The 25,508-nt window shown below is 40.2% G+C and overlaps 1 protein-coding gene and 1 non-coding gene across 2 annotated transcripts in view; one reads left to right on the top strand and one right to left on the bottom strand.

Annotated features, from left to right (window-relative positions):
* Positions 1-244: 244 nt before the first annotated feature.
* LOC147538090 (uncharacterized) overlaps positions 245-25,508 on the bottom strand; it is a 41,060-nt gene continuing 15,796 nt past the window's right edge. Inside the window, exon 2 of the mRNA XM_086639339.1 lies at positions 245-3,298. Within this exon, the coding sequence (XP_086495465.1) occupies positions 1,403-3,121 (1,719 nt within the window). The 5' untranslated portion in view covers positions 3,122-3,298 and the 3' untranslated portion in view covers positions 245-1,402. The remainder of the gene's footprint in view (positions 3,299-25,508) is intronic.
* LOC147538091 (small nucleolar RNA R71) lies at positions 2,604-2,710 on the top strand. Its single transcript, XR_015226819.1, has one exon. It is a non-coding gene; the product is annotated as a small nucleolar RNA R71 (small nucleolar RNA).

The following is a 25,508-nucleotide window of genomic DNA, read 5'->3' as shown; positions in this document are numbered from 1 at the left end:
GGGAAGCTCACTCACTCTTCTCACCCACTCTACCCTCTAATAATGTCTCCTAAAGGTCAACGGATACAAGTGATGGAATGGAAGATGATGAAATCCCGAGAATGTCGACGCCTTCAACGATAACAGAACACTCAAACAACCTTTAAACTTAACTTCTTGCATTGAATACTTTATTTTCATAACACTTACACAAACACAAAATAACACATATAAGCAAACTTTCTTTCTTTTTTTTTCTTTTTTCCTTTCTTTTCTCTTTTTCTTTTTCCTTTCTTTCTCACTTCTTCACTTTTTTTTTTTTTTTTTTTTTTTTTTGCACACATATCCAAACACCAAAACAAAAATACAACTAGTATTCTCAACAATTCACCTTTACTTTCACATTTTGCTTTCACATTCTTTCTTCTTTACCTTTCATGCCTTCATTCTCGGGAGTAGTATGATGAATGGATGGTGGAGTATCCGTTTCCCTAAAGTTGACACCATTATCGGGTTTCATGGACTACAAGAGTAAGGTTTATTCGCTATCCTGATGTCACTCCTAGTGGCTACGGAAGTTGAGCTCATGAGATCTTCTAAGCTCCATTGAAAGTTGCGAAGTTGAGTAGCTCTTCATTCTACTCGGAGTTAGCGCGGAAGAGTACACTCAAAAGCAATAAAAAGGCTCAGATATCTCACATGGGTTTAAGTCTCCACTAATGACTATTTTAGGTCACTTAGAAGTGTTCCTTCTTCCTTAAGATGCTACTCACATGATAACACACCAACACCAAAGGGCTAAACATTCATGAAAAGACTAAGAGCATGCATAAGATTTATCAAGAAAGAACCACATGTATCAACATACTTAAAAATACCACTAGAGTCATACCAAATCTACCCAAAAATTTTCAAATTTTGTCAATTTGTTGAACCCTCTTGCCTTTTGAAATCTAAGGTCATGATGTCATGCGACCAAAAGGTCGTATCCCCATCCCCAAACTTAAAACTAACGTTGTCCTCAATGTTCTAAGCATATGTTCACAAAAATATAAGAGGTACAATAAGTTAAAGAGAAGAGTGGAAGGATATTACCATAGCCGAAGCAGATAAAAGATAATACTACCGAGACTTGTGTATTCGAGTTCTAAGTTGATGATGAGCCCAACGCCATCCCCAAACTTGGAACGAACCACGTCCCAAAAGTATACAAGTGAGAAACACTCCTAACACATCAATATAAAACATAAGAATGAAGCATCAGCATGACCATATAAAAATGACCTCTCACGCGGGATCACTCGATTGCATCAAGCTATGCAACTAGCCTTTGAGTCTCTCGTATGCACGAGAGCACGAGTTTTGTCTCGTGGAGGGTTTCCAGAGATGATACCCACAAACATCAAAGCCCATCTTAATCGGTTCAACGATCATAGAGTAAAAGACGAAAGATTTGGAGGTCTACCCAAAGAAAAGATGTAACCGAGAAGAACCGTCTCACAACAATGTAATGGCGTTGGTACATTAGTGAGGCGGCCACAAGGAAGAGGTAATCCCCAAACTTGAATGACGAAAAGACAACAAAATTTGGCATACTAATAGAGGGGACATGCATTTCACCAAAATGATCTACAAAGGTCTCAGGAATCAAACTAGTCATGTTGTTATGGTCCTCCTGAGCATTAATAGTATTGTCCCTTTGAACTACCGGTGCAAGCATATATATATCACAGGTAGGGAATAATTGTTGAGAGAATGAGAGTTTAGGTCTATCAACTGGTTTTGGTTCAGATTTCGACTTTAAAGCCTCGTTATGTTCATCTCCTCTCTCAGAATTTGTAAGATCCTCGGGTATATCTACCCTCATAGGGGTCTCCAAGTTAGATACTTCATCTATTTCGAGAGTGGAACTAAACGTAACACATTTAACACTAGCACTAGGTGTATTACCCTCACCTATACCCTCGGAATTTGTTCGAGTTTGGGGTTGGGAAACCCTTTTCTCGATGTCTTTCAATCTTTCCTCCATCTCTTTAAGGGCGTGCAAGGTATTTTGGCTAATCTGAGTTTCTGCCTCATAAAATGATTTCGAAACATCTTCAAGAGTCCTCTCACGATGAGACGCATAAGAACCAATTAAGGGCTCTTGAAGATTCTCATAATTATTGGTAAAGACATCACTCCTCGAACCTACGGGCTTCATATGAGTGTTTACGACATTTGTGCATCCTAGCGAGACATCTCGACAAAGAGAAATAGTAGGGCATTTACTCGCTAGGTGTTCTCGGCTTGAACAAATGCTACAAACACTATCAATCGCTAAATCACCATCATGCATATCTATAAATTCTTTCTGAGCCGTGTAGGCAATTTTATCTCCTACTTCCCCGTTCTCCTTTAAAAAACATATGCCTCCTTTTAAGTAATGGTGCCCTTCGGCTATATCTCCGTCACTCTTAACGGGTGTGTCCCAATCTTGGGCCTTCTCCGCTAAGAGGTCGAGATACTCCCAAGCCTCATTAGGACTTTTACTCATAAACTCTCCGTTGCACATCACTTCCACGAAGTGTTTCATTTTGGAGGTCAAGCCATCGTAAAAGAATCCGATGACCTTCCATATTTCATAGTTATGATGTGGACATGCGAGAAGGAGGTCTTTAAATCTCTCCCAACACCCAAAGAAGGTTTCCTCTTTGTGTTGCTCAAAATTCATAATTTCTCTTCTTAAGGTGTTGGTTCGATGGATTGGAAAATGCTTTTTCAAAAACGCCCTAGTCATCTCATCCCAACTTCTTATAGTCCTAGGCCTTAGAGAATGAAACCATATCTTCGACTTTTCTTTCAATGATAATGGAAATAGTTTGAGTTTAGCGACTTCCTCAAGTACTCCATTGATTGGGAGTATCGAGCAAATCTCATCGAACTCTCTCAAATGAAAATATGGATCTTCATCCTCTAGGCCTCGAAATATAGGAAGTAATGGAATAATCTCAGGGTTTATGTCTAAATTACACTCATAACTCGGAAATATGATGCATGAAGGTATGCTAGTCATATTAGGTTCAAAGTAGTCTCTAAGACTTCTAAGTGGTCGATGAACCTTATACCCATCATTCCAACTATCATTCCCATAAACATCCATTGAAGCACAATTAAAGCAAAATGCAAGCAATCACAAGTGTTCAATTCAACTACTACTATCAATAATAGACAAGATACAAATGCACTTAAGCCGCTCAAATAGGTAAAGGTTAGGGAATGATACTAGAGGTGGCGTTTATTACCACAATTGGATCCTCTTCCCTTTTCTTGTCTCTACCTTTTTATCCCCAAACTTGTTTCCTTTCGTCCTTTAAACCTCCTTGGATGATTACCTCAAAGAAAACAAGAATTAAAAATAAGCTAAAAAAAGCAAAGAAAATAAACGACCAAGTAAGCAAATAACACTAAACTAATGAACAAAACACGTAAACGATATCTAAACTACTAAACCTATCCCCGGCAGCGGCGCCAAAAACTTGATGCACCCGAAAAGGTTGCGAACCCAAGCAGAGGTATCAAGTAGTAATCCGGCAAAGCCGGGTTCGATCCAAGGATAGGAAGGTAACTCGGATATCGAGTGGGTCTCGTTCAAAGGTTTAAGTATCACAAACTAACTTAGACTAAAACGAAAATAAACAAAGATAAAGGGAGGTTTTTGATGAATAAGCAATAAACGAAGAAGACAAGAAAAACTAACTAACTACCAAAGTAAACGGGCGAGAGAGATTTGAGAGAAGTCGGGGGAGCAAGAGTCGGGGACAACAAGTAAGAGACGTGTCGAGGTCCGGGAATCCGATGTGGTGAACCTACAACTATGTACGGTCTAATTGAATGGGTTGATACAAACCTAGTCTCGATTCCTAAGGTGGATGTTCATAAGCACTACGTATGTCTGGAGATAATACTTAGTCAAATAAACTTCCTAAACGAATAAAACCGAATCATCAATCACATTGCCTAATCGATTTAACTATGCGAAGTACTTGATAAGACACATGAAAAACGATTGAAACAAGTAATCGAAATAAGAAAACATCAATTTATTATCAAACACATTTAATTATCACACACACAATCACAAATTCATCGCATTTCATCCCATCTTCGACTCACGAGATTTAGCAAAACATGGTGAAACAAGTAATGAATGGAAAGAAGATAAAGAAAGACATGAGTTAAAGCGAGAATCCCCCTTTTTCGATGTGGCACGAGGCTAGGATCATCGAGAAATGTAGGTATCAAGGTGCATCCGATCTCCCCTTAGCAGAATATAGGTTCCCATTAGAATTGCAAATTGGGTGTCCCCAAGCAAAATCAGAGTGCCCCATAGCCTTAATCATCTTCTTCCTCTCAAACTCCATCCACCATTAAAGCTTACTTTCAAGTTTTCTCTCTCTAGGAAACCAACACCAAATAGCAAGACAAACCCAAGGAAATCACCAAGAAACAAAGGCAAGAGAATCCCAAGCAACAACCACAAAATGTCCAGCCAAGAGATGGAAATTCCGGCCAAGTTTAAGCCATGGAATGCAGCCCGAGCTGCTGTTCTTGGCGCCAAATCCCAAACTCGAGCTCCCTGGTTTTCCCTTGCAGCTGATGCTCAAAACCGAGCTATGTCGTGCTTGATTTCAGCAGCTTCTTTGGAAGTCGAGCTGCTGTCCCGTGGCCGGAATGTGCAGCCCAAGCTGAATATGATAGTCCCGACTGATGCCGGAGCTGCTACCTAGAAGATGGAGTCCCATTCTTGCTGCTGGCCGTGAAGCCTTGCTGTTTGGTTTTCCGGCTGGCTCGTGTTTGCTCCAAGTCCCGAGCTTCAATGGTGATGCTTCCCTCTTAGAACCGAGCTGCTACCGGCGTCCTCTTGCTCTCCCGTGCCAGCCAAGCTATGGCCGGCCAGATGTGCTGGCCGGCCAAGCTATGGCCGACCCCTTCTCTCTCTTACTCTCTCTTTCCAACTTCTACAAACTTGAAGGAAACCCTAGATGAAACCCTCAAACCCTAGAAAATTTTCTCACCTGGAGAAGATGACCCTTCTCCTCCTAAAAATCAATATCAGACCCTCTTCTTTAGTTGTTCTTTTCATCTTTTAATAAGACAAGCCCAACAACAACATAAGGAGGTGCCTTCAATATTTCTTTCTTTAAGAGGGCTTTGGGCTTGCTTTATTAGAATTAAGAGGGTGCTCCTAAATTCTTTTATCTCTTCTTCTATGGATTTCTTTGACTTGGGCCTCTATCTTTCATAATTTCTTCGTCCAAACTCCGAATTGATTCTCGTTTTCTCCATCGAACTTGCCATTGACTCCTCTTGTTATTTAACCATTGATTTTCACCAAAATGACCAAGATACCCCTGGTGTTCTTTTCTTTCCTTTGGTCGCATGAGATGAAAATGTGATAGTTCGCTATTTTTATTCCGAATCACACGCCAAATCCCAAATAAACTACCTAGCAATAAAAGCACAAAAATAATTAGAAATAAGACCCGAAAGGAACTAACTCATCGAAGTTAAGTGACCTAAATGTGGCAATTTCACGCCACATCAGAAGACCCAAGTCAAACTTGGTCAATCATGCCCTTTGACTTGCCCGGGTTGCCCGTGACAAGTCTAGGACCTAGCCCTAGCACTGGTCGGACCTGACTGGCACGTTCCAAACGTGTCGGACCCATTGGTCTGGACGCGTCTTGGCCCTAGGCCAGACGCGTCCTTAGGCCTTGGACGCCTCTTGGTGTTTCAGACGCGTCCAAGACGCGTCTGTCTGAGTCATGGACCTTCGCGGACAAGAAGTTCGAGAAGTCCGGTCTCTCTAGACGCGTCTGGATGGCCACGATCAATCGCGTCTCCTTAGGGATTGTTGTCCGAGTCCCTCTCAGACTGGGAGTCCGAGAGGATAGGTGATGTGGCGTGAAAATGACACATTTAGGTCACTTAACTTTGATGAGTTAGTTCTTTTCGAGTTTTATTTCTAATTATTTATGTGTTTTTATTGCTAGGTAATTTATTTGGGGTTTGGCGTGTAATTCGGAATAAAGAGAGCGAATTATCACATTTTCATCTTATGCTGCAAAAGGGAAGAAAAGAGTACCAGGGGTATTTTGGTCATTTTGGTCAAAGTCAGAAGTCAAACAACAAGTGAAGTCAATGACAAGTCTGACAGTGAAAACGAAAGTCGATTCGGAGTTCGGATGGAGAAGTTGTGAATGAAAGAAGCAGAGGTTCGGTCTTGAAACAAGGATTCTATGAAGGCACCCCCCTTGGTTCTATATGTAGAGACAAGATGAAGGCACTCCCTTTCTTTAGAAAGAAGCCCAACCCAAGAGCCCAAAGAAGAAGAGAATAATAGATATTTTATAGGCACCCTTTTTTGTCAAAGTCAAGAGTCTTTAATGATGGACAAAGTCAAGGGTTTGAAGTAGTCTAAAGGGATCCTATTCTACTATTCATCTTCTTCACCAAGCTACCAAGCAAGAGAGAGAAAAGAGGCCAGAGGGTTTCTAGGGTTTGAGTTTTTGTTCAAGAGGTTGAAAGGGTTTGAAGAGAAGGGAAAAGAGAGAATAGGAGCCGGCCAGGCTAGGCCGGCCAACACTAAGGCCGGCCATAGCTTGGCCGAAAAAATCGCGGAACCAACTGCTGCAAGAACCAACAGCCACTCGGGAAAGCTACTACTAGAGCGGGAGCGGCCAGGGACGTGCACAGCAGCAGCTCCGGTCGGAATCTCCATGCTCTCTTGGCCGGATTTCATGCTTTTTGGCCGGATTTGTTCTTATCTTTTGCCGGATTTTCAAGGGTTTTCCGGCTACCTTCTTGGCACGAAAAACTTAGGGCTTTTACTCCACTCACTAGTTGCTAGCTATCCCTTGTGTTTGATTTGGTTTTGGTGGTGAAATCTTAGAGAGAGAAACCTTGAGTTGAGCTTTAATGGTAGTGGGTTCTAAATGAAGATGATGAGTCTGGTTGTTAAGGGGAGATCTGATTTTTGCTCGGGGACACCCATTATGCACTGTTAAGGGGAAATCCACAAATTTGCTATGGGGAAATCGGCTGAACCTCAACTACTCAAATTTTCCGACGAACCTAGCCTCGAACCACATTGAAAAAGGGGGATTTTCTCTTCATCTTCTTTTCATTTATTACTTATTCACCATGTTAGCTAAATCAAGTGTGTCGTTAATGAGATGAAATATGATGAATTTGTGATTATCTATGTGATGATTTAATGTTTTGACAATAAATTGATGTTTTCTTATTTTGATTACTTGTTTCAATCGTTTTTCATGTGTCTTATCAAGTACTTCGCATAGTTAATCGATTAAGCAAAGTGATCGATATCGATTGTAGTCTAGATCCAAATTTCATGTGTCTTGTCATGCACTTCACATAGTTAGGCGGCTAGACGACATTTTCGATCATTCGGTTTTAATCGTTTAGGAAGTTTGTTTGACTAGTATTATCTCCGGACATACGCAGTGCTTATGAACGTCCACCTTAGGAATCGAGACTAGATTTACATCAATCCATTCGATTGGACCGTACATAGTTGTTAGTCCACCACATCGGATTCTCGGACTTCGACACCTCTCTTACTTGTTGTTCCCCGACTCTTGTTCCTCCAAACTCTTCTCTCAAATCTCTCTCGCCCTCTTACATTGATATTTTAGTTTCTTTTAGTTACTTTATTTTCTTATTTCTTTTTCGATTATAAACCTCACATTATCTTCGTTTATTTTTGCTTTTGTCTAAGTAAGCCTTTAATATCTAGACCGAGGGATAAAACCCTTCGATATCCAAACTACCTTCCTATCCTTGGATCGATCCCGGCTTTGCCGGATTACTACTTGATACCTCCGCTTGGGTGTGCAACCTTTTCGGGTGCATCAATAAGACCTAGTGTTATAGCAGTCGGGGTTATTGTGAACAATACGAGTAATCCAACACAAGCAATAGGAATAGTAAAGAACAATCAAGAACAGAACACAGAGATTTACGTGGTTCGGTTGGTGAGACCTACTCCACGGCGACAACGGCGCGATGACTTCTACTATGATAAGCAAACAAGTTTGCACAAGAGATTCGTGAGATTGTGTCTCACTGATATCTCCTTAGGGTTTAGTTTATATAGCCACTAAACCCTAATCCCACCGCCTCACCGACTCTCTACAACCGACTCTCTCTACAACCGACATTATACACAGATAACACTAATCACCGACATAAGCTAGCTTCCGCATTCCAGCTCTGTCTCGGAGTCCAGCTCTGCCTCACAGCCCTGCTTCACATACCATCTATGTCTCAGTAATTACCATTGCCTTGTAAGCGGGTTGGCGGGTCGTAAACCGGGTTCCATACCAATCCATATTCGAATCACTTCTAACAATTCTCCACCTTGACTTGAATATGCCCCTCTTGACTTAGATCTGCCACCATCATAGCTCAGCGCCTCTGAGCCATCGTCGCTCCAACCCTGCTAGGGCTAACATCTGGAAAACCCAATCAAGTCTAAGCAAAGCTTAAACTTGAAAGTTGTAACTGCCTTGGTCAGCATATCCGCTGGATTCTTTGCCGTAGAAACCTTCTTCATCGTGATCTTCCCTTGTTCAATCACGTCCTTGATAAAGTGATATGTCAATGTGTTTAGTTCTCTCGTGATACATTTGATTCTTGGTTAAATGAATAGCGCTCTGGTTGTCGCAGTAGACCTCTGTCACTTCCTGCTTTAGGCCCAAATCTCGAACTAAGCCACTCAGCCATATTGCCTCCTTCACCGCCTCTGTTGCTGCCATGTACTCTGTTTTCGTTGTAGATGACACTCCCACAGAGTGTGAACGTATAGCCTGTCAGAGAGCTCTTCCTATCAACATCCCCCGAAAAATCCGAATCTACAAATCCAACTACCGAACCAGAAGTGTCAGCCCTTCTGTCGTAAACCAAACCAAGCTCCGCAGTTCCTCCCAGATACCGCAGTATCCATTTCACAACCTGCCAATGACCTTTCCTAGGGCTGCCCATGTATCTGCTTACTACACTAACAACATGTGAAATATCAGGCCTTGTGCATACCATAGCATACATAATGCTACCTACTGCATTTGCATAAGGCACCCGAGACATGTACTCTGTCTCGTCATCAGTTGTTGGTGACAGTTCACCCGAAAGCTTGAAGTGTGCTGCCAATGGAGTACTGACAGGTTTTGCCTCAGTCATATCAAAATGTTCCAACACCTTCTCGATGTACATTTTCTGAGACAGGAACAGTTTCCCAGCAGATCTGTCTCTCCGTATCTCCATACCCAATATCTTCCTTGAGGCACCCAAGTCTTTCCTCTCAAACTCACCCTTTAACTGACCCTTTAACATGTGGATTTCCGACATATCCTTGCAAGCTATCAGCATGTCATCCACATACAAGAGTAGATACACATAAGAACCATCCGACAGTTTGCTATGGTACACACAACTATCATACCTGCTTCTGTCATAGCCGTTTTTAACCATAAACGTGTCAAAATGCTTATACCACTGCCAAGATGGTACTCTATTAATTAAATAGGTTGCAGCAAGAAGTGCTTCTCCCCAATAAGATAATGGCATATGTGCTTCGATCCACATAGCCCTGATAACTTCTAACAAGTGACGATTCTTTCTTTCAGCGGCCCCATTTTGTTGAGGGGTATTTGGACAAGTAGTTTGATGAACAATACCATGAGAAACCAAATAAGTTTGAAGTTCATGATCCATATACTCTCCTCCGTTGTCACTACGGAGTATCTGAACATTTGCGTTGTACTGAGTACTAAACAGTTTATGAACCTTCTGAAACAATAACTTTACCTCACTTTTAGATTTCATCAAACACACCCAAGTCATCCTAGTACAATCATCAATAAAGGTAACACACCACCGTCCCCACCCAAAGAAGAAACCTTAGATGGACCCCAGACATTGGAATGTAAGATCATAAAAGGAGTTGGACTTTTATTTAAATTTAACGGAAACGATGCACGATGACTTTTTGCAAGTGCACAAACATCACATTGAAAATTTGAAACATCGCATTTAATAAATAGCGATGGAAATAATTTCTTAAGGTAACCAAAGGAGGCGTGCCCCAGACGGCGATGCCATAACCATATTTCATCTTTATTTTTTATTTCAGAATTGTTCACTACTAATGCCTGACGCAATTTATTAGAGCTTTCAGATACTAAATCCAAGTAATACAACTTTCCTCGCCTAACACCATAACCAATTGTTTGCCTCGTCCGGATGTCCTTAAAGACACAAAAATTCAGGCCAAAAGATGACAACACAAAATAGAGTGGTGGTTATTTGAGACACTGATAATAAATTATGATCTAAAGATGGGACAACCAAAACAGAGTCTAAGTTCAATGTGTTCATTAGAGTTATGGGTCCTTCCCCTACAACAGTGGCTGAGGTGCCATTGGCAGTAGAGACATATTTATGTGAAGATTGGTATATGGTTGAGACCTGTCTAGAATCAAAAGTCATATGATCTGTAGCACCAGAATCAATTATCCAAGTACTATTCGAAAATTGTGTAGACATATTTAATGTCTTGCCTACATTACCTGTAGTGGCTACCGTCGATGAAGCTTGCTTAACAATTGGATCTACAAGGGTCTTCTTAGAGTTTTTCTTTCGATTATGATCCCACCATTCTGGATAGCCTAATAGTTCATAACAATGACTTTTGGTATGACCAATTTTGTTGCAGTGAGTACACTTATAAGTAATTTTGTCAGATTGACCAACAACTTTAGCAAAATTTGAATTTGCCTTATTGAGAGTCATTATTGCGGAAGCATCAGTTGCCCTTCACTTTAGCTAAACCGGAAAAACAAGACGAAGATGAAAGGCTCTTCTCTTTCAATCAATATAAATTCCCAAACAAAAAATTTAAGACTTTTGGCTCTGGTACCAAGTTGAAATTGATCAAAGAAATTGTTTTATTCCTTGATGGATTACAAAAGAAATATAAGACTCTATTTATAGAGTTACAATACTACTAGTTTCTAACTTTACTAATTTCTAATATTTTACTAGTTTCTTAATAGTTTATACTAATATATTTACTAGTTCCTAATTCTTAGTAGTTTCTAATATTTGATATTTCCTAATATCTATTATATGGGATATATTAATATATAGAAAGATATTTCAACAGAAATTTGTGGGTTAAAGTAGTGGTGTCGACGACGGTCTTGACGACATTTGGAGAGATATGAGTACATCATGACGACATTTGGAGAGATATGAGTACATCATACTAAATATCTTTATGTTGAAACACCACCTGAAAAATGAAAAACCGTATCTGCAGGATGATGAAATAAGTGAGTTGTGGTGTACTTGATGGTCTCGATGGCATATGAAGAGATATGAGTACATCATCAAAAAAATGTAACCACATTTTATTATGTTTAGTATCTTTAAATAATTTCAAATTATTCTTGCTAAACAAAGTGTAATATAACTGGAAGTAGAAGAATGTGATCACTCCTTCAAGCTAAGATGATACCGAGAAAGAAAATGATTCAAAACAAGAAACTAAATATTTTGAATCAGAAGCACCACCTAGAAAATGAAAAGTCACATGTTAGTTGGATGATGAAATGGGCGAGTTTAAGATGGTAGTTGTACTGATGGCATTTGGAGACTAATGAATGCATCATTAGAATGTTTTAGTATACACTTTTTTTTAGTATCTTTTAATGATGTCAGATTATTCTTGCATACGAAGACATTTGGAGACTAATGAATGCAATGTTTTAGTGTACACTTTTTTTTAGTATGTTTTAATGATGTTAGATTATTCTTGCATACAATTTTAACAACGACATCCGATACGATTTTATGGTGACTATAGTTGATGCACGAAATAGCTCCTCTGTGCTCGAAGATGATATTAGATAGGATTGCATGATTTATCATGTGATTCCAAAGAAGTACTTACAAAGAAGTACTGAGAGGATATTTGGCTTCTAATATCATGACCACATATTCTAGATTTTGTCTCTTGGCATATTAAAAAAAAAGAACTCCATCTATATATATTAAGGACGTAGATATACAATATCATACAGGTATTTGACATAAGGTGTATAGTGAATAGAGTACAACAGGACACCAATGCATATATTATGCGTCTAGATATACAATATCACTCTATATTTGGGACCATCAATTGTTGCAAAAAAAAAAGAGTTGACATCAATTGATAAAGCATATGAATGGGACGATGAAAAGGGTTTTGGAGGAGAGAGAAACACTGGCCCAACGTGGCGATTGAACATCCCTCCTTTCTAACTCCCCAAATCAGCTAAACCGTAATCGCCCTGCACCTCCCAATACCACCAGAAAATGCTCAAATCCAACATGCAACACCACTTCCAGTCGCAATACTACTAGATGAAACCACTAACCAAAAGATGAATCAAATCCAACCATTATACCAGTGAATCCCAAGCAATCAATACCATCTTCACGCCAAAAGCATTCCCGAGACACACAACAAAGAGGAGTGGGCAAATTCCTTTCAAGAAGCTTCGCCAACCGGGAATCAATGCCAGATAATCTTATCAACCGAACCGTCGTAAATAGAAAGTGATTAAGAAATAGTTACGTCTGTTTAAGGGAGTGGATGCCATGAACCTTTGTTTATGAAAGTTACCATTAACGAAGGATGAATAGTTGCAGCCATTAAAAGAAAACCCTTTAATCAGCCGAACCATGTTTCTCCTCAAAGAATTTCGAATTCGAGATGTCGAATCGTTCAAGAATTGCTAGAGTTGCGTTCCTTCTAGCGCCAAATGTTGATGTCGAAAAATGGCATTCCGTCATATCAGCATGAAACAAGGACTTGATGCATGACATCGTCCGTTATGATGGATATTCTGTCTAGATGATCGATACTCCTTCCTTCGATTCCTGGTCCTTGCTCCTAGAAACCTGGGGGCAAAACCTGCAAACAGTTCGTAAACCGCCCCGAAGCTCAGATTACTCTGTGGCAATTTAAACATCTACAGCATGCAATTGACCAAATTTGTGATTGGTCACGGCTATTACAATTTTCAATTTTCAAAGGAGCTGGCGAGGTGCCCATAGTAGTAGTTTTACACCGCCTTTAGCAATTGGACGTGAGAAAGTTGATAGACAGGATGCTGAACCGACCCTTATATTTGCAAAAGCTATTGGTTTCTATTTTTTAATTAGTTCCAATTGTTAATAGTTTCCAAATCCTATGTTACTTCATCATTATAAAAAGGGGTTTAACCCATACAATGAATACACACCCCCATACACTAGTGAAAAGAACAAGTTTAGAGGAGCAACATAAGAGATAAATTAGCTTCTTTGGGTGCAAGAATTTGGGAGATTCAAGAGCTTCATCGAAGACAAGTTTTGGAGAAAGACGAGGGCTTCATCAAATATCAATTCGGTTTTATCTTTCTCTCTTATCTTTTTCTTTACTTGTTTATCATTAATTGAACCATGTATTTAATATCCATGGGTTTCTAACTCTTCCACTAGGATAGAGGTTGAAACCCTAACAAGAGTATTTGAATTCTAGTATCATATTTATTTTATTATCTCTTGTTAATGTGCCTTAATGTTTCATAATTAATCGTACTTCGGTTAGTCTAATAAACTAACAACTTGGATTTGAATTACAATATATTTTAAGTGAAGTGGGTTATGGGTTTTGATCATTGTTAAAGTGTTTAATTGTCTTATTTTCCGAAAATTGAAGATTGATTTCTAACAAATTTTGAGTTATCAAAGAGGGATAATAATTTCAAATAGATATTAGATTCGAATATGATTGATAGTGGTGAATTCCAATATCCTAGATTTACCAACTTATAGTTTTTCATGACAACTTTATTTTGTTTTTTGAAGTTTACTTTTTAAGTCTTCAAATAATTTCTCAAAAACCAACTATTATTTTTCTTAGTTTATTAGTTAATTTTAGGTTTAGGTTTAATTCCAAACAAATCCTCGTGGGATCGACTTCGTAATACTTTCCATATTCACATACGGTTCGTGCACTTGCGAGCTTTAATTTGGTCTAGTTAGGCTATTATTTAGGTTGACTAGATTTCACATCAAACTTCTTTTATGAATGGATATTCCGTCTGGATGATTGATACTCCTTCCTGTCCTTGCTCCTTACTCCTTAGAAATCTGTGGGGAAACCTACAAAGGATTTGAAAACCGCTCTGACGATCAAGACAGTCAGATTGTTCTTTGCAGTTAAAAGATTGAGTATTAAGTGATCCTTGGGGAACAATTGAGTTTATGTGACTTATTCAGCTTACCTTGAAGAAGGTGATGTGATGCCCTTTTATTGGCCGATTTGGACCGACTGTGATAGACAGTGGATGAGGCGGTTGTGATCCACCAAATAGGAATTAAGCTACTGTTCGTAGTTAGGGTTTCCCTTTTAGTTTATCTCGTATCTAGGATAATTAGAAGTTCCTATGTTTAAGGATACTTCGTAGATATCATGCCGAGTTGACAGATCTTTTAGGAGATGCTTCCTCCTTTGAGACAGTTGAGGCCCAAGTTGCTTAAACACTTAGGGATCTTTAACCGACTGGGAGCTTTAGGAAGAATCAGGATTAAGTCGGTAAGCGTGCAACGCGCTTTTGCCTTCATATTTCAGGGTGTAAGGCATCGACTGATGATGCACAAAATATCCAGACGTTGACTGACGTGAAGAAGTCAAGAATAGACTGGAAGTCCAACGGGTCAATTCGGCTTAAGGCAGCAGGACTGCTAGACCTTGAACGCTCCACCACCTACGCCCAGAACTGGGAGGTCGGCCAGGATCAGCTAGGGGGTTCCAGGCCTTTTTCGTCTATAACATGATCAGTGATGCACCCGAAAAGGTTACACACCCAAGCGGAGGTATCAAGTAGTAATCCGGCAAAGCCGGAGTCGATCCAAGGATAGGAAGGCGATTCGGATAACGAAGGAGTCTCGTTCGCCGGCTTAGGTATCACTAGCTAACTTAGACTAAAAAGGAAAGAAACAAGATAAAAGTGGGAGGTTTTTGATGAATAAGCAATAAAGAAGAAAACAATCAAAACTACACTAAACAATCAAAGTAAAATAGGCGAGAGAGATTCGAGAGAAGAGTCGAAGGAAAGAAGAGTCGGAAGGCAACAAGACTCGATTCGGGCAACAAATAAGCGAGAAAGGTGTCGAAGTTCGGGAATCCATAATGATAAACCTACGACTACGTATGATCCAATCTAATGTATCGAAGTATAACCGATGTTCGACTCCTAAAGTAGATGTTTCTAAGTACTACGTATATCCGGAGATCATACTTAGTCAAACAAACTTCTAATTCGGTTAATCCCGAGTCACCGAAAGTGTCGTCTAGTCGCCTAACTATGTGAAGTGCATGACAAGACACATGAAATTATGACTTAGACTACGATCGATATCGAATACTTCGTTTCGTCTATTAACTATGCGAAGTGCTTGACAAGACACATGAAAATACGATCAAAACGATAATCGAAATAAATGAGCATCAATTTGTAATCAAAACATCAAATCATATTAAACATAATCACGAATTCATCACATTTCATCTCATATAATCGATACACTAAAGTTAGCTAACATGGTGATTGAATAAGAAATGGAAAGAAAATGGTGAGAGAATCCCCCTTTTTCGGTGATGGTTCGAGGCTAAGATCGTCGGAAAATAAGAGTTTTTAGTTGCAGCCGATCTCCCCTTAGCAATTTATGGGTTCCCCATAGCGACCACCATCATCTTCTCCATTTAGAACACAACCTCCATTAAAGCTAACCCTAGCTTTCTCTCTCTAGAAATTTCTTGTCCAAAATCAAATCAAACCACATGGGAAGCTAGCCAAGATGATGGGGAGTAAAAGCCCTAAGGTTTCCGGCCAAGAAGGTTGCCGGAAAAGCACCAAAAATCCGGTCAAATTCCGGCAAAACCCTAGAACATCAAATCCGGCCAAATGAGCATGGAATCCGACCAACCATAGATACATCCGAGCTCCACGTCTCAGCCCGAACAGGTCCGAGCAGCAGCACGCGTCCCGTGTACGTCCCAGTTGCTGTGCCGGCGTGCCCTGCTACTGCTCCCGTGAGAGATCCGACGCTTGCAGCAGCTGCTGCTCGTCGTCGTGTTGCTGCTGTCCAGCGTGCTGGAGCTGCTGTGGAGCGTGCTGGAGCTGCTGCCGTGTGCGTTCTCCATGGCCGTGCTGCCTTGCTTCCATGTTCCGCGACTTTGCTATGGTGCCGGCCAACTTGGCCGGCACCTCTCCTTCTCCTCTTCAACTCTCTCTAGCTCAAACTCTAAACCCTAAAACTTTTGGTGATGAAGAATCCTCTAACTCAAGAACACCAACCCTCTTGCCTCTTTTCCAAGGTTGAAGATGATGAAAAATGTTTTATTTCCTACTTGTGATCCTTTCTTTTTGACTCAAAACCTTAGTCAATGTTTGACTTTGACTTAGACTTTACTTTGAACCATAAAGAGGGTGCCTCCAAGATTTTTCCTTGTCATCTTCTTTGGGCTTGTGTGGGCTTTGGGCTTGGTTTAGAAACCAAGCGAGTGCCTTCATCTTGTCTCTACATTTAAAACCAAAACGGGGTGCCTTCAAGAAAAGACCTTAGCTTCTATCTTTCACATCTTCCCCGTCCGAACTCTGAATTGAATTCCGTTTTCACCGTCGGACTTGTCATTAACTCCTCTTGTCGTTTGATTTGCTTGAAGTCCTTTTCTCTCGTTTTTGACACATGAAATGATAGTGACAATTCGTTCCCTTTATTCCGATTTACATGTTTAACTCCAAAATAGGTACCTAACATGAAAAACACATAAAATATTATTGATAACACTCAAAAAGGACTAATTAGTCTAAGTTAGGCTCTCCAAATGTGACATTTTCGTGTCACATTAATCAGATCAGTCTTGAAATCTCTAAAGGAATGAGGGGATCCAAGTAAGATAGGTCGATGCCTCACGCCCAAAACTAGGGAGGCAGAAACGCGGCAACCCTACCGACCCAATCCCGGAATCTCCCTAAAAGATCTCAATCGGCTAAAGGTCTTAGTGTTTAAGCAAGCTTGGACTTCAAGAGTCTCAAAGGAGGAAATATATCCCCGACGATCTACACCTCGGCAGGATATCAATGAAGTATCCTTCAACATGGGAAATTCTAGTTATCCTAGATACGAGATAAACTCTAAAGGGAAACCCTAACTATGAACAGGAGGAAACTTCCCTAATGGTAGATGACAACCGCCTCAGCTACGCCGCCTATCACAGTAGGTCTAATTCAACCTATAAAAGGCTCCCCATCATCTTCCACAAGACACGATCACTTCATTGAATAACTCATACTCGCCCCCAAAAGGTTCAATCAATATTCAATCTTTTACTGCGAAGAGCAATCTGACTGTCTTGAGCGTCAGAGCGATTTCCGAATCCTTTGCAGGGTTTTTCTCTTCGTTTCAAGGAGCAAGGAGCAGGAGCGAGGAACAAGAAGAAATCATCTATCGACCAAACAGAAAATTCGATCATAACGGACGCTGTCATGCATCAAGTCCCGATTTCTTGCTGATTTAACGGAAAGCCGTTTTTTGACTTCAACCATTTTTTTGACTCTCCTTCAGAAAGACATCTCCTTCAGACCGAACTGATATATCATCTAGTCTCCCATTTGTCCTTAGATTAAGTGCAATGCTTGATCCCATGTCTCTTCGCATCTCATCTGATACGTCATACCATTCAGACTTTCTTGATCTAGAAAATAATTGACTTAAGGAATGATTAACTCTAATCCATTTGAGTATGGCCACACATTTTTTCAGTTGGTTCTCCTCAAGTGACCCGGAGATACTAATCCTAACCTAGTTAGGAGGACATAGTCCATTCTTGTACTCCCACTTAACTTCATGTCTATCATGTCATTCCAGGTAATCCCACTTTTATAACCTCCTTTTACGGCGCGGCGTTTGGCGGTACCAAAGTTTTGACATTCCTTACAGAAGATGAGTGGAGCACTCATGTTTCAAGGAATCTTTTCAATCTTGCCTAAGAGAGGTCATGACGTATTTCATTACTCATTGAATAACTCTTTTGTTGGGTTATCCAGTGTATATTCCCAATCCTACACCCATGTAATTGATTAGAACTCCCAGTTCTTATAGCCCATGAAACTGCGCTATTGGTCAATCTCACACTCTAGTCTTCTCGAGTCGTAGTTGTCCACTTCAACGACATGGACTAGGGACATTTTATGATGAATCTATTCTAAGTTCACTTAGTAGGGTTTCATTTACCAGATCACATATCTGATAAGCCTACTTAGAATGGTTCATCATATTTAGACTGTCGTTTAAATACTAAACCGTAATTTAATCGACGAAATAACTAATTTATTTCACTTATTGAATGTAGGTAATAAGTTACATAAAACTTTTTTATTTATCTAATTACAGACTAAAGCCATTCTCCGATGCGCTTTATACCAATGCCCATCATATGACTCTCATGTTTGGGTTGAGGTAGTGGTTTAGTTAAAGGATCTGCTACATTTTGATCAGTATGAACTTTGCAAATGCCCACATCTTTGCGCTCTGTGATCTTCTTAGCACGTGGTACTTCCTTTGGATATGTTTGGTTTTTGTGTGATCTTGATTCCTTAGCTTGGGAAATAGCTCCATTGTTGTCACAATATAAAGTTATTCCGTTTTGAACGCTAGGAATGACACCAAGTTTCGTGATGAACTTCTTTATCCAAATTCCTTCCTCGGCTGCTTCTGAAGCGACTAAGTATTCTGCTTCTGTGGTAGAGTCTGCTACAGTGCTCTGTTTTGAGCTTTCCAGCTCAGTGCTCCTCCGTTTAGACAATAGACATAACCCGACTGTGGTCAGAAATCATCTTTGTCTGTTTGGAAGCTCGCATCCACATGGCCTTCCACGATTAGTTCTTCTTTTCTGCCATACACCAGGAAGTGATCATTTGTTCTTCTCAAGTACTTCAGGATATTCTTAGTTGCGGTCCAGTGTGCTTCACCTGGATTAGATTGGTAACGACTACACATGCTTAAAGCATATGAGACGTCTGGACGAGTGCAAATCATGACGTACATAATATATCCTATAGACGAGGCACAAGGAACCTTATTCATGTGTGCTTGCTCATCTAGGTGTTTGGGGCTTTGAGTCTTGCTAAGCACCGTACCATGTGTCATGGGTAGAAATCCTCTTTTAGAGTCTTTCATTTGGAATCTTCCAAGAATCTTATCTATATAAGTTTCTTGACTGAGTCCAATCATCCTTTTTGATCCATCTCTATAGATCTTAATGCCCAATATATGCTCTCCATCTCCTACGTATTTCATTGAGAAACACTTCCTTAACCATTCCTTAACGGATTCTGACGTCAGAATGTTGTTTCAAATGAGCAGTATGTCATCTACATACAAGACTAAGAAAACTAGGTCGCTCCCACTAACCTTCTTATATACACAAGATTTTTCTTCGTTCTTCAGAAAACCAAACTCTTTGATTCTCTCGTCGATTCGAAGATTCCAGCTCCTGCTTGCTTGCTTCAATTCATAAATGGATATTTGAAGCTTGCAAACCTTTCCACCATGTTTGGTCTCTTCAAACCCTTCAGGTTGTGTCATGTACACATCCTGTTCCGGATTTCCATTCAGGAAGGCGGTTTTTACATTCATTTGCCAAATATCATAATCGTAATGAGCGGCAATTGCTTTGAAAACGCTGACGTTTCAATCCTTGTCTGTCTTCATCTTGAAAATCCATTTTCATCCTATGGGTATTACTCCATCGGGCAAATCAACCAAGTTCCAAACTTGATTCTTAGACTTGGATTCCATTTCAGATTTCATGGCTCCTAGACATTTTTCGAAGTTTGGGCTCGTCATAGCTTCTTTGTAGGTGCTAGGTTCATTATCTTCAATTAACAACAGTTCTACTCTTTGAGATAATTCAGTTAGCCTTGGTGACCTACGCGGGGCTTGAACAACAGGTGGGAAACTCTCAGCTTCTTGAGGGTTCTCTTGTAAATCTAATTCGCTTTGCGCGGGAGGCTCTGTGAGATCCATCATCTCTTCCTCTTCTTCCCTTTCTATTGGCCCAGAATAGTTGGGAATCGTGACTATTGACGTTGGTGGTACACCGTTGTCAGTTTGTTGCTCATATCAAATTTCTTCGATTTATATATTTCTCCCACTTGTCTTCTTGGAAAGGAACTCCTTTTCAAGGAAGACACCATCACGACCAACAAACATTTGTTCTCTGATGGGCTGTAAAAGTAATATGCCCTTGTCTCTTTTGGATACCCCACAAAGAGACATTTGTCTGATTTGGGTGCTATTTTATCTCCTTGTAAACGTTTTACATAAACATCGCAACCCTAGACTTTTAGAAAAGACAACTTTGGAGGCTTTCCAAATCATAACTCATATTGAGTCTTTTCCACAGCTTTTGACGGAGCTCGGTTTAGTGTGAAAGCAGCCGTTTCGAGAGCATATCCCTAGAAAGTTGTTGAAAGACGGCTAAGTTCATCATCGATCGGACCATGTCTAACAGGGTTCAATTTCTCCTTTCAGATACACCATTCATCTAAGGTGTTCCTGGTGGAGTGAGTGGGCATACTATTCCACAACTTCTAAGATAATCCTCAAACTCTTGACTCAAATATTCACCACCACGATCTGATCGAATGGCTTTTATTTTCTTGCCAAGTTGATTCTCTACTTCATTTTGAAATTGTTTGAACAATTCAAACGATTCTGACTTATGCTTCATTAGATATATGTAACCATATCTCTTGAAGTCGTCAGTGAACGTGATGAAGTATCCAAAATTACCTCTCGCTAGTGTACTCATAGGTCCGCATACATCTGTATGTATCAGTCCTAATGGTTCACTAACTCGATCACCTATCCCTTTAAAGGGTGAACGTGTCATTTTACCCATAAACATGACTCGCATGTATCTTATGATTCCAAATCACACGAACCCAGAAGTCCATTTGCATGAAGCTTTTGCATACGTTTCATGTTAATGTGGCCTAAACGACAATGCCAGAGATATCCTTGGTTTGAATCATGAGTACAGAGCCGTTTCGTGTCTATGTTCAGGATTTCGTCTTCTATGTTCGTAACATAAAGACCGTTACAGATTTTAGCACTGGTATAGAACATTTCACATTTGTATAGAGAACAACGTTTGTTCTTTCTTACTAGATGATATCCCTCTTTCTCCAGTATGGACACAGAGATGATGTTCCTTGAAATTGTTGGTACATAACAACAATTATGTAGTACTAATATCAATCCAGTATCTAATATGACATTATAGGTTCCTATAGCTACAACATCAACACTTGCCTTGTTTGCAACTCGTAGAACCATCTCACTCTTTGTCAGATATCGTATTCCCTTTAGCCCATCTAAATCAGATATTATATGGGCTCTACATCCGGTATCTAATACCCATGAGGGGAAATCAACCATATCTGCCAAATTTACCTCTATAACATAGGCACTCATTTCCTGGTTACTTACTGGTTTATGTCATACGTTTTTTTTGTTTGAAGTCTCGAGACTACTTCTCCAGTCCTTCTCCCAATCTAAAAAGTTGTATAGATCCAATTTTTCCGTTGGAAAGAATGAATCTAAATCTGAACTAATACTTTTCGCCATTTCTACTCTTTATGAAACAGAAAAAGGATTTTCTAAGTACTACATTCAATATTTGTAAAATATTTTTGTCATATTATGCAATGAAAACTGTCCCCGTTTGAATACTATGATTCCAAGATCCCATTTCTTCGAAGTTAAGCGTACTAGGGCACTGCCCTCAACTTCGTCGTCCTGGGTGAGTAAACTCTTACTGATCATACGCTTATGGCTCTTGGTTGATAAGTTTTCACACTTGAGTGTCAAACTCATCCTTTGCCTCGAAATCCAAAACCCTTTTGCTAACTCGTTGAGAATAACCATTTAGAAGTGTAGACCTCTTCATAGATCTACCCGTACTATCCCGAGGTAAAAGATGGCACCCTACAGAGGCAGACCCAGCAACAATGAACAAGGGCTCTACAGGTGTCTTAATCTGGTTAGGCTTTACTCAAAATTCTTTTTAAGGAATTTTACGTAATTTATCAAGTTTTTGTTACAATGAACTCTATCATAACCTTTAATGAGTTATTACGTAAAGATTATGTGAGTTTGCGTAAGGAATTAATTAGTTCCTAGTATTCACAGATCTTTTAGGTTACTTCTTGTTCGCCTATGGTTCGTTTGGATTTACGTCCATGAACCTCCATTGATTACTCCTACTTGAACCATGATCTCATCGTTCGGTTCATCAATGGATCCTATGACCCTATACTCTAAGTATTATTCGGGCACATACTCACTTGTGCTTAGAACACTAGAGTCGATTACTTATCTAAAGGCAATATTATTCTACGCATTCACATACACATACATACAAAATATGATATTCATTAAATAAAGTATGTATCCTAGATTCGTTTCTAGGATTGTTATTTGTGGGAAATTGTGACATCTCTATGTCTAACATGCTTGTAAGTCAATTTTCGTAAAATATGAGCTAATGGCACGTTACGTTTCTTCCTTAATGATTTTTAAAATTGATTCAAGGAAAAACTCAGTTTGGGCCCTCGGATGGCCGGGTCATGATCGAAAAAATTTTGCTAAAGTCGGAAAAAGAAAAGTCAAGACCTCTAACTCAGATTAAAGCCCTAGTCATACTCAGAAGACCCAAGTCAAACTTGGTTAATCATGCCCTTTGACTTGCCCGGGTTGCCCCATGACAAGTCTAGGACCTAGCCTTAGCACTAGCCGGACCGGACCGACACATTCCAAATGTGTCGGACCCATTGGTCTAGACGCGTCTTGGCGCTTCAGACGCGTCCAAGACTCGTCTGTCCAAGTCATAGACCTTCTCGGACAAGAAGTTCGAGAAGTCTGATCTCTCCAAACGCGTCTGGATGGCCAACGTCGGTCGCGTCTCCCTCGGGATTCTTGTCCGAGTCCCTCTCAAACTGGAAGTCCGAGAGGATAGGACGCGACAAAGTCGCGTTTTAGACGCGCCTAGAGCGCGTCCTGCACGCGTTTGGAGTGCGTCTTTGGCGCGTCCAGCAACTCGGCTGGGTCAGGAGTTTAGAAACTTCTAAACTCCTGTCTTCTTCTTTCTTCTCTGACTTTAGCTGCTGTTTTTTATGGAAAAACCATAAAAACCGGCAGGTTTTCAAACTCTTTTTGAAAAACCAAGAACTTCTAAACTTTCTTTTCGAAAACATTTTCAAAATTCTCGAAATTTTGGAGTTTTACGCATTGAAACCCTTTCAGTTTCTATCCGATTAGGTTCAAATCTAATTTAAACTAATCATAAACATCTAATCAGTCAAGTTCGAATCTAATTCGTCTAGTCAAAGTTAGTTCATGCAATCGTCTCATGATGCCACTGTTGGGTTTTGTGTGTATCTAATATATTAACTAATGCTGTAAGCGGAATCTCAAACATCTAATGTTTAACACTAGTTATCCAGGATCATATGCAAGAACTAATAAGAACTAGAATCGGGAAAAACCAACGTTAAACGCAATTTTTCCCTCGAACCTTTCCAATCGCGTGTGAAGATCTAGAGCTCGAATTGTTGCTCCTCTACTTGAGACACCGACTAGGTTAACTTGATCTCCCTTCCTTAATTTCTGCTAGAATTTAATGGAAGGTTGAGAAGAACCTTTCTTCTTGACTAGATAGATAGAATGGGAGTCTTTTCTCTAAAACCCTCTCTCTCCTTTAGTTGTCTGAAGAGAGTGATTTTCTTCTGAGAAAATTCCACACCTTTTCTTAACTCTAAGTTGGTCCTAATATAGGCAATACCTTAGTAGAGTTCTACTCAAATAAGGGATTCTAAAAGTCCCTCGGAAAAGATAAGCATTAGATAGAGTTTAATCTATCTTGGATTCCCTAATTAGGACTAAACCCTAATTAGGGTTTCCCCTTAGTGTGGATGGCCATAACAACCCCTTATGGGCTTGTCCTGGCCGGCCCATTTATGTTGCTCGGCATGCTATGGCCGGCTAACATGAGCCTTCATCTGGGCTTCTCTTTAAGCCCGGTTCATTTATCTTTGTTCCGAATCTCCATTCGAACCCTTTTGGACTATTTAGTTGGATCCAATCCATCTTTAGCTCAGCTCCCACTAGTCTAATCTCTCCGATCAAGTTACCCCTCTTATGTGTAACCCGGTGTACGATCCAGTCTATTTTAGCTGCGAATTACCGAAGTAATCGGACGATCGTAAGCGGGTTCTAGCAAAGCATTACGACCCCTAATTGGACCGGACTAGATGATTTTCATGATTAGTTCATCGTTATCCTAGTTGGCAAATTGATTGCATTGTTACCTTGGTCGAAGGACACTCCTTCAGACCGAACGGATATATCGTTCACCTTCGACCAAGATGGCATTACGTACAATATGTCAGTTAGGATAACGATGACTTTATCCGGAAGATCACAGGTGTCTTCTTAGGAGGTTGGCGCGAAAAACGGTTAAAACAGGAGAAAGGCACACTTAGGGGCATTTTGGTCATTTGTTGAGTCTGGTAATTTTGACCAACTTTGGTGCTCAGATGAGAAAAGGAGTCGAAGACGAACACGACGGTGAAAGCGGAAGTGGGTTCAAAATAGTTGACTAAATCTCCAGAGGACACGTGGCACTGATCTAGCAGGAGGATGTGGTGTAATCCGACGACACTTGAATTTTAGGTTATATGTGGGATTTGGCGGGACGAGCTGCGGGATTGGTGATGATTCAGATCAGGTGTCTTCGTATGAACGATATGTTGGTTAGCCCTTCACCGCCCAAGCTGAATCCGACGGCTTCAAACAGCTCTCCTGGATCCCGTGTACTTGGGCTCTGCGTCACACCATTCTTCACCTGTCCACGATACACCGTAGCAGATTCTCTTGACAGCTCTGACCTCTTCACGTAATTTTCTTTTCTTATTTGCTGGATTTTTTTTAAAGGAAATGGGAGATAAGGGGCTGATCCGGTAATTGCATATGACGAGACTTTGGTGCTTCCTAAAGGATCTAGCGGTCCTTTTTCTCGTCAAGAGACACGTGTCGTCATCTTCTACGCTTTGTTCATCATGTTTCCTAGTCCGTGACACAACAAATCAGTCCCTCTCTACAGCTAGCAACCACTCCATATTTATCACCAATGCCAACACGTGATTGGTTACCACTTATGAGGGGAGTTGTTGATTGGTGCCTCCGTCTATATCCCCTACCTCATATCTATTTAGAAAGATTTCTTTCTTTTTTATGAAGGGATACAGAGGATGGAATTAAACAAAGAAGGAAAGGGGATCATCATAGAAAGAGATTAGGCG

Source organism: Eschscholzia californica, unplaced genomic scaffold, assembly GCF_041429995.1.
Source record: "Eschscholzia californica isolate CP2 unplaced genomic scaffold, dmEscCali1.0.p SCAF_5, whole genome shotgun sequence".
Classification (NCBI taxonomy): Eukaryota; Viridiplantae; Streptophyta; class Magnoliopsida; order Ranunculales; family Papaveraceae; genus Eschscholzia; species Eschscholzia californica.
Note: the sequence above shows the minus strand (reverse complement) of the source record. Positions and strands in the feature narration are given on the sequence as shown.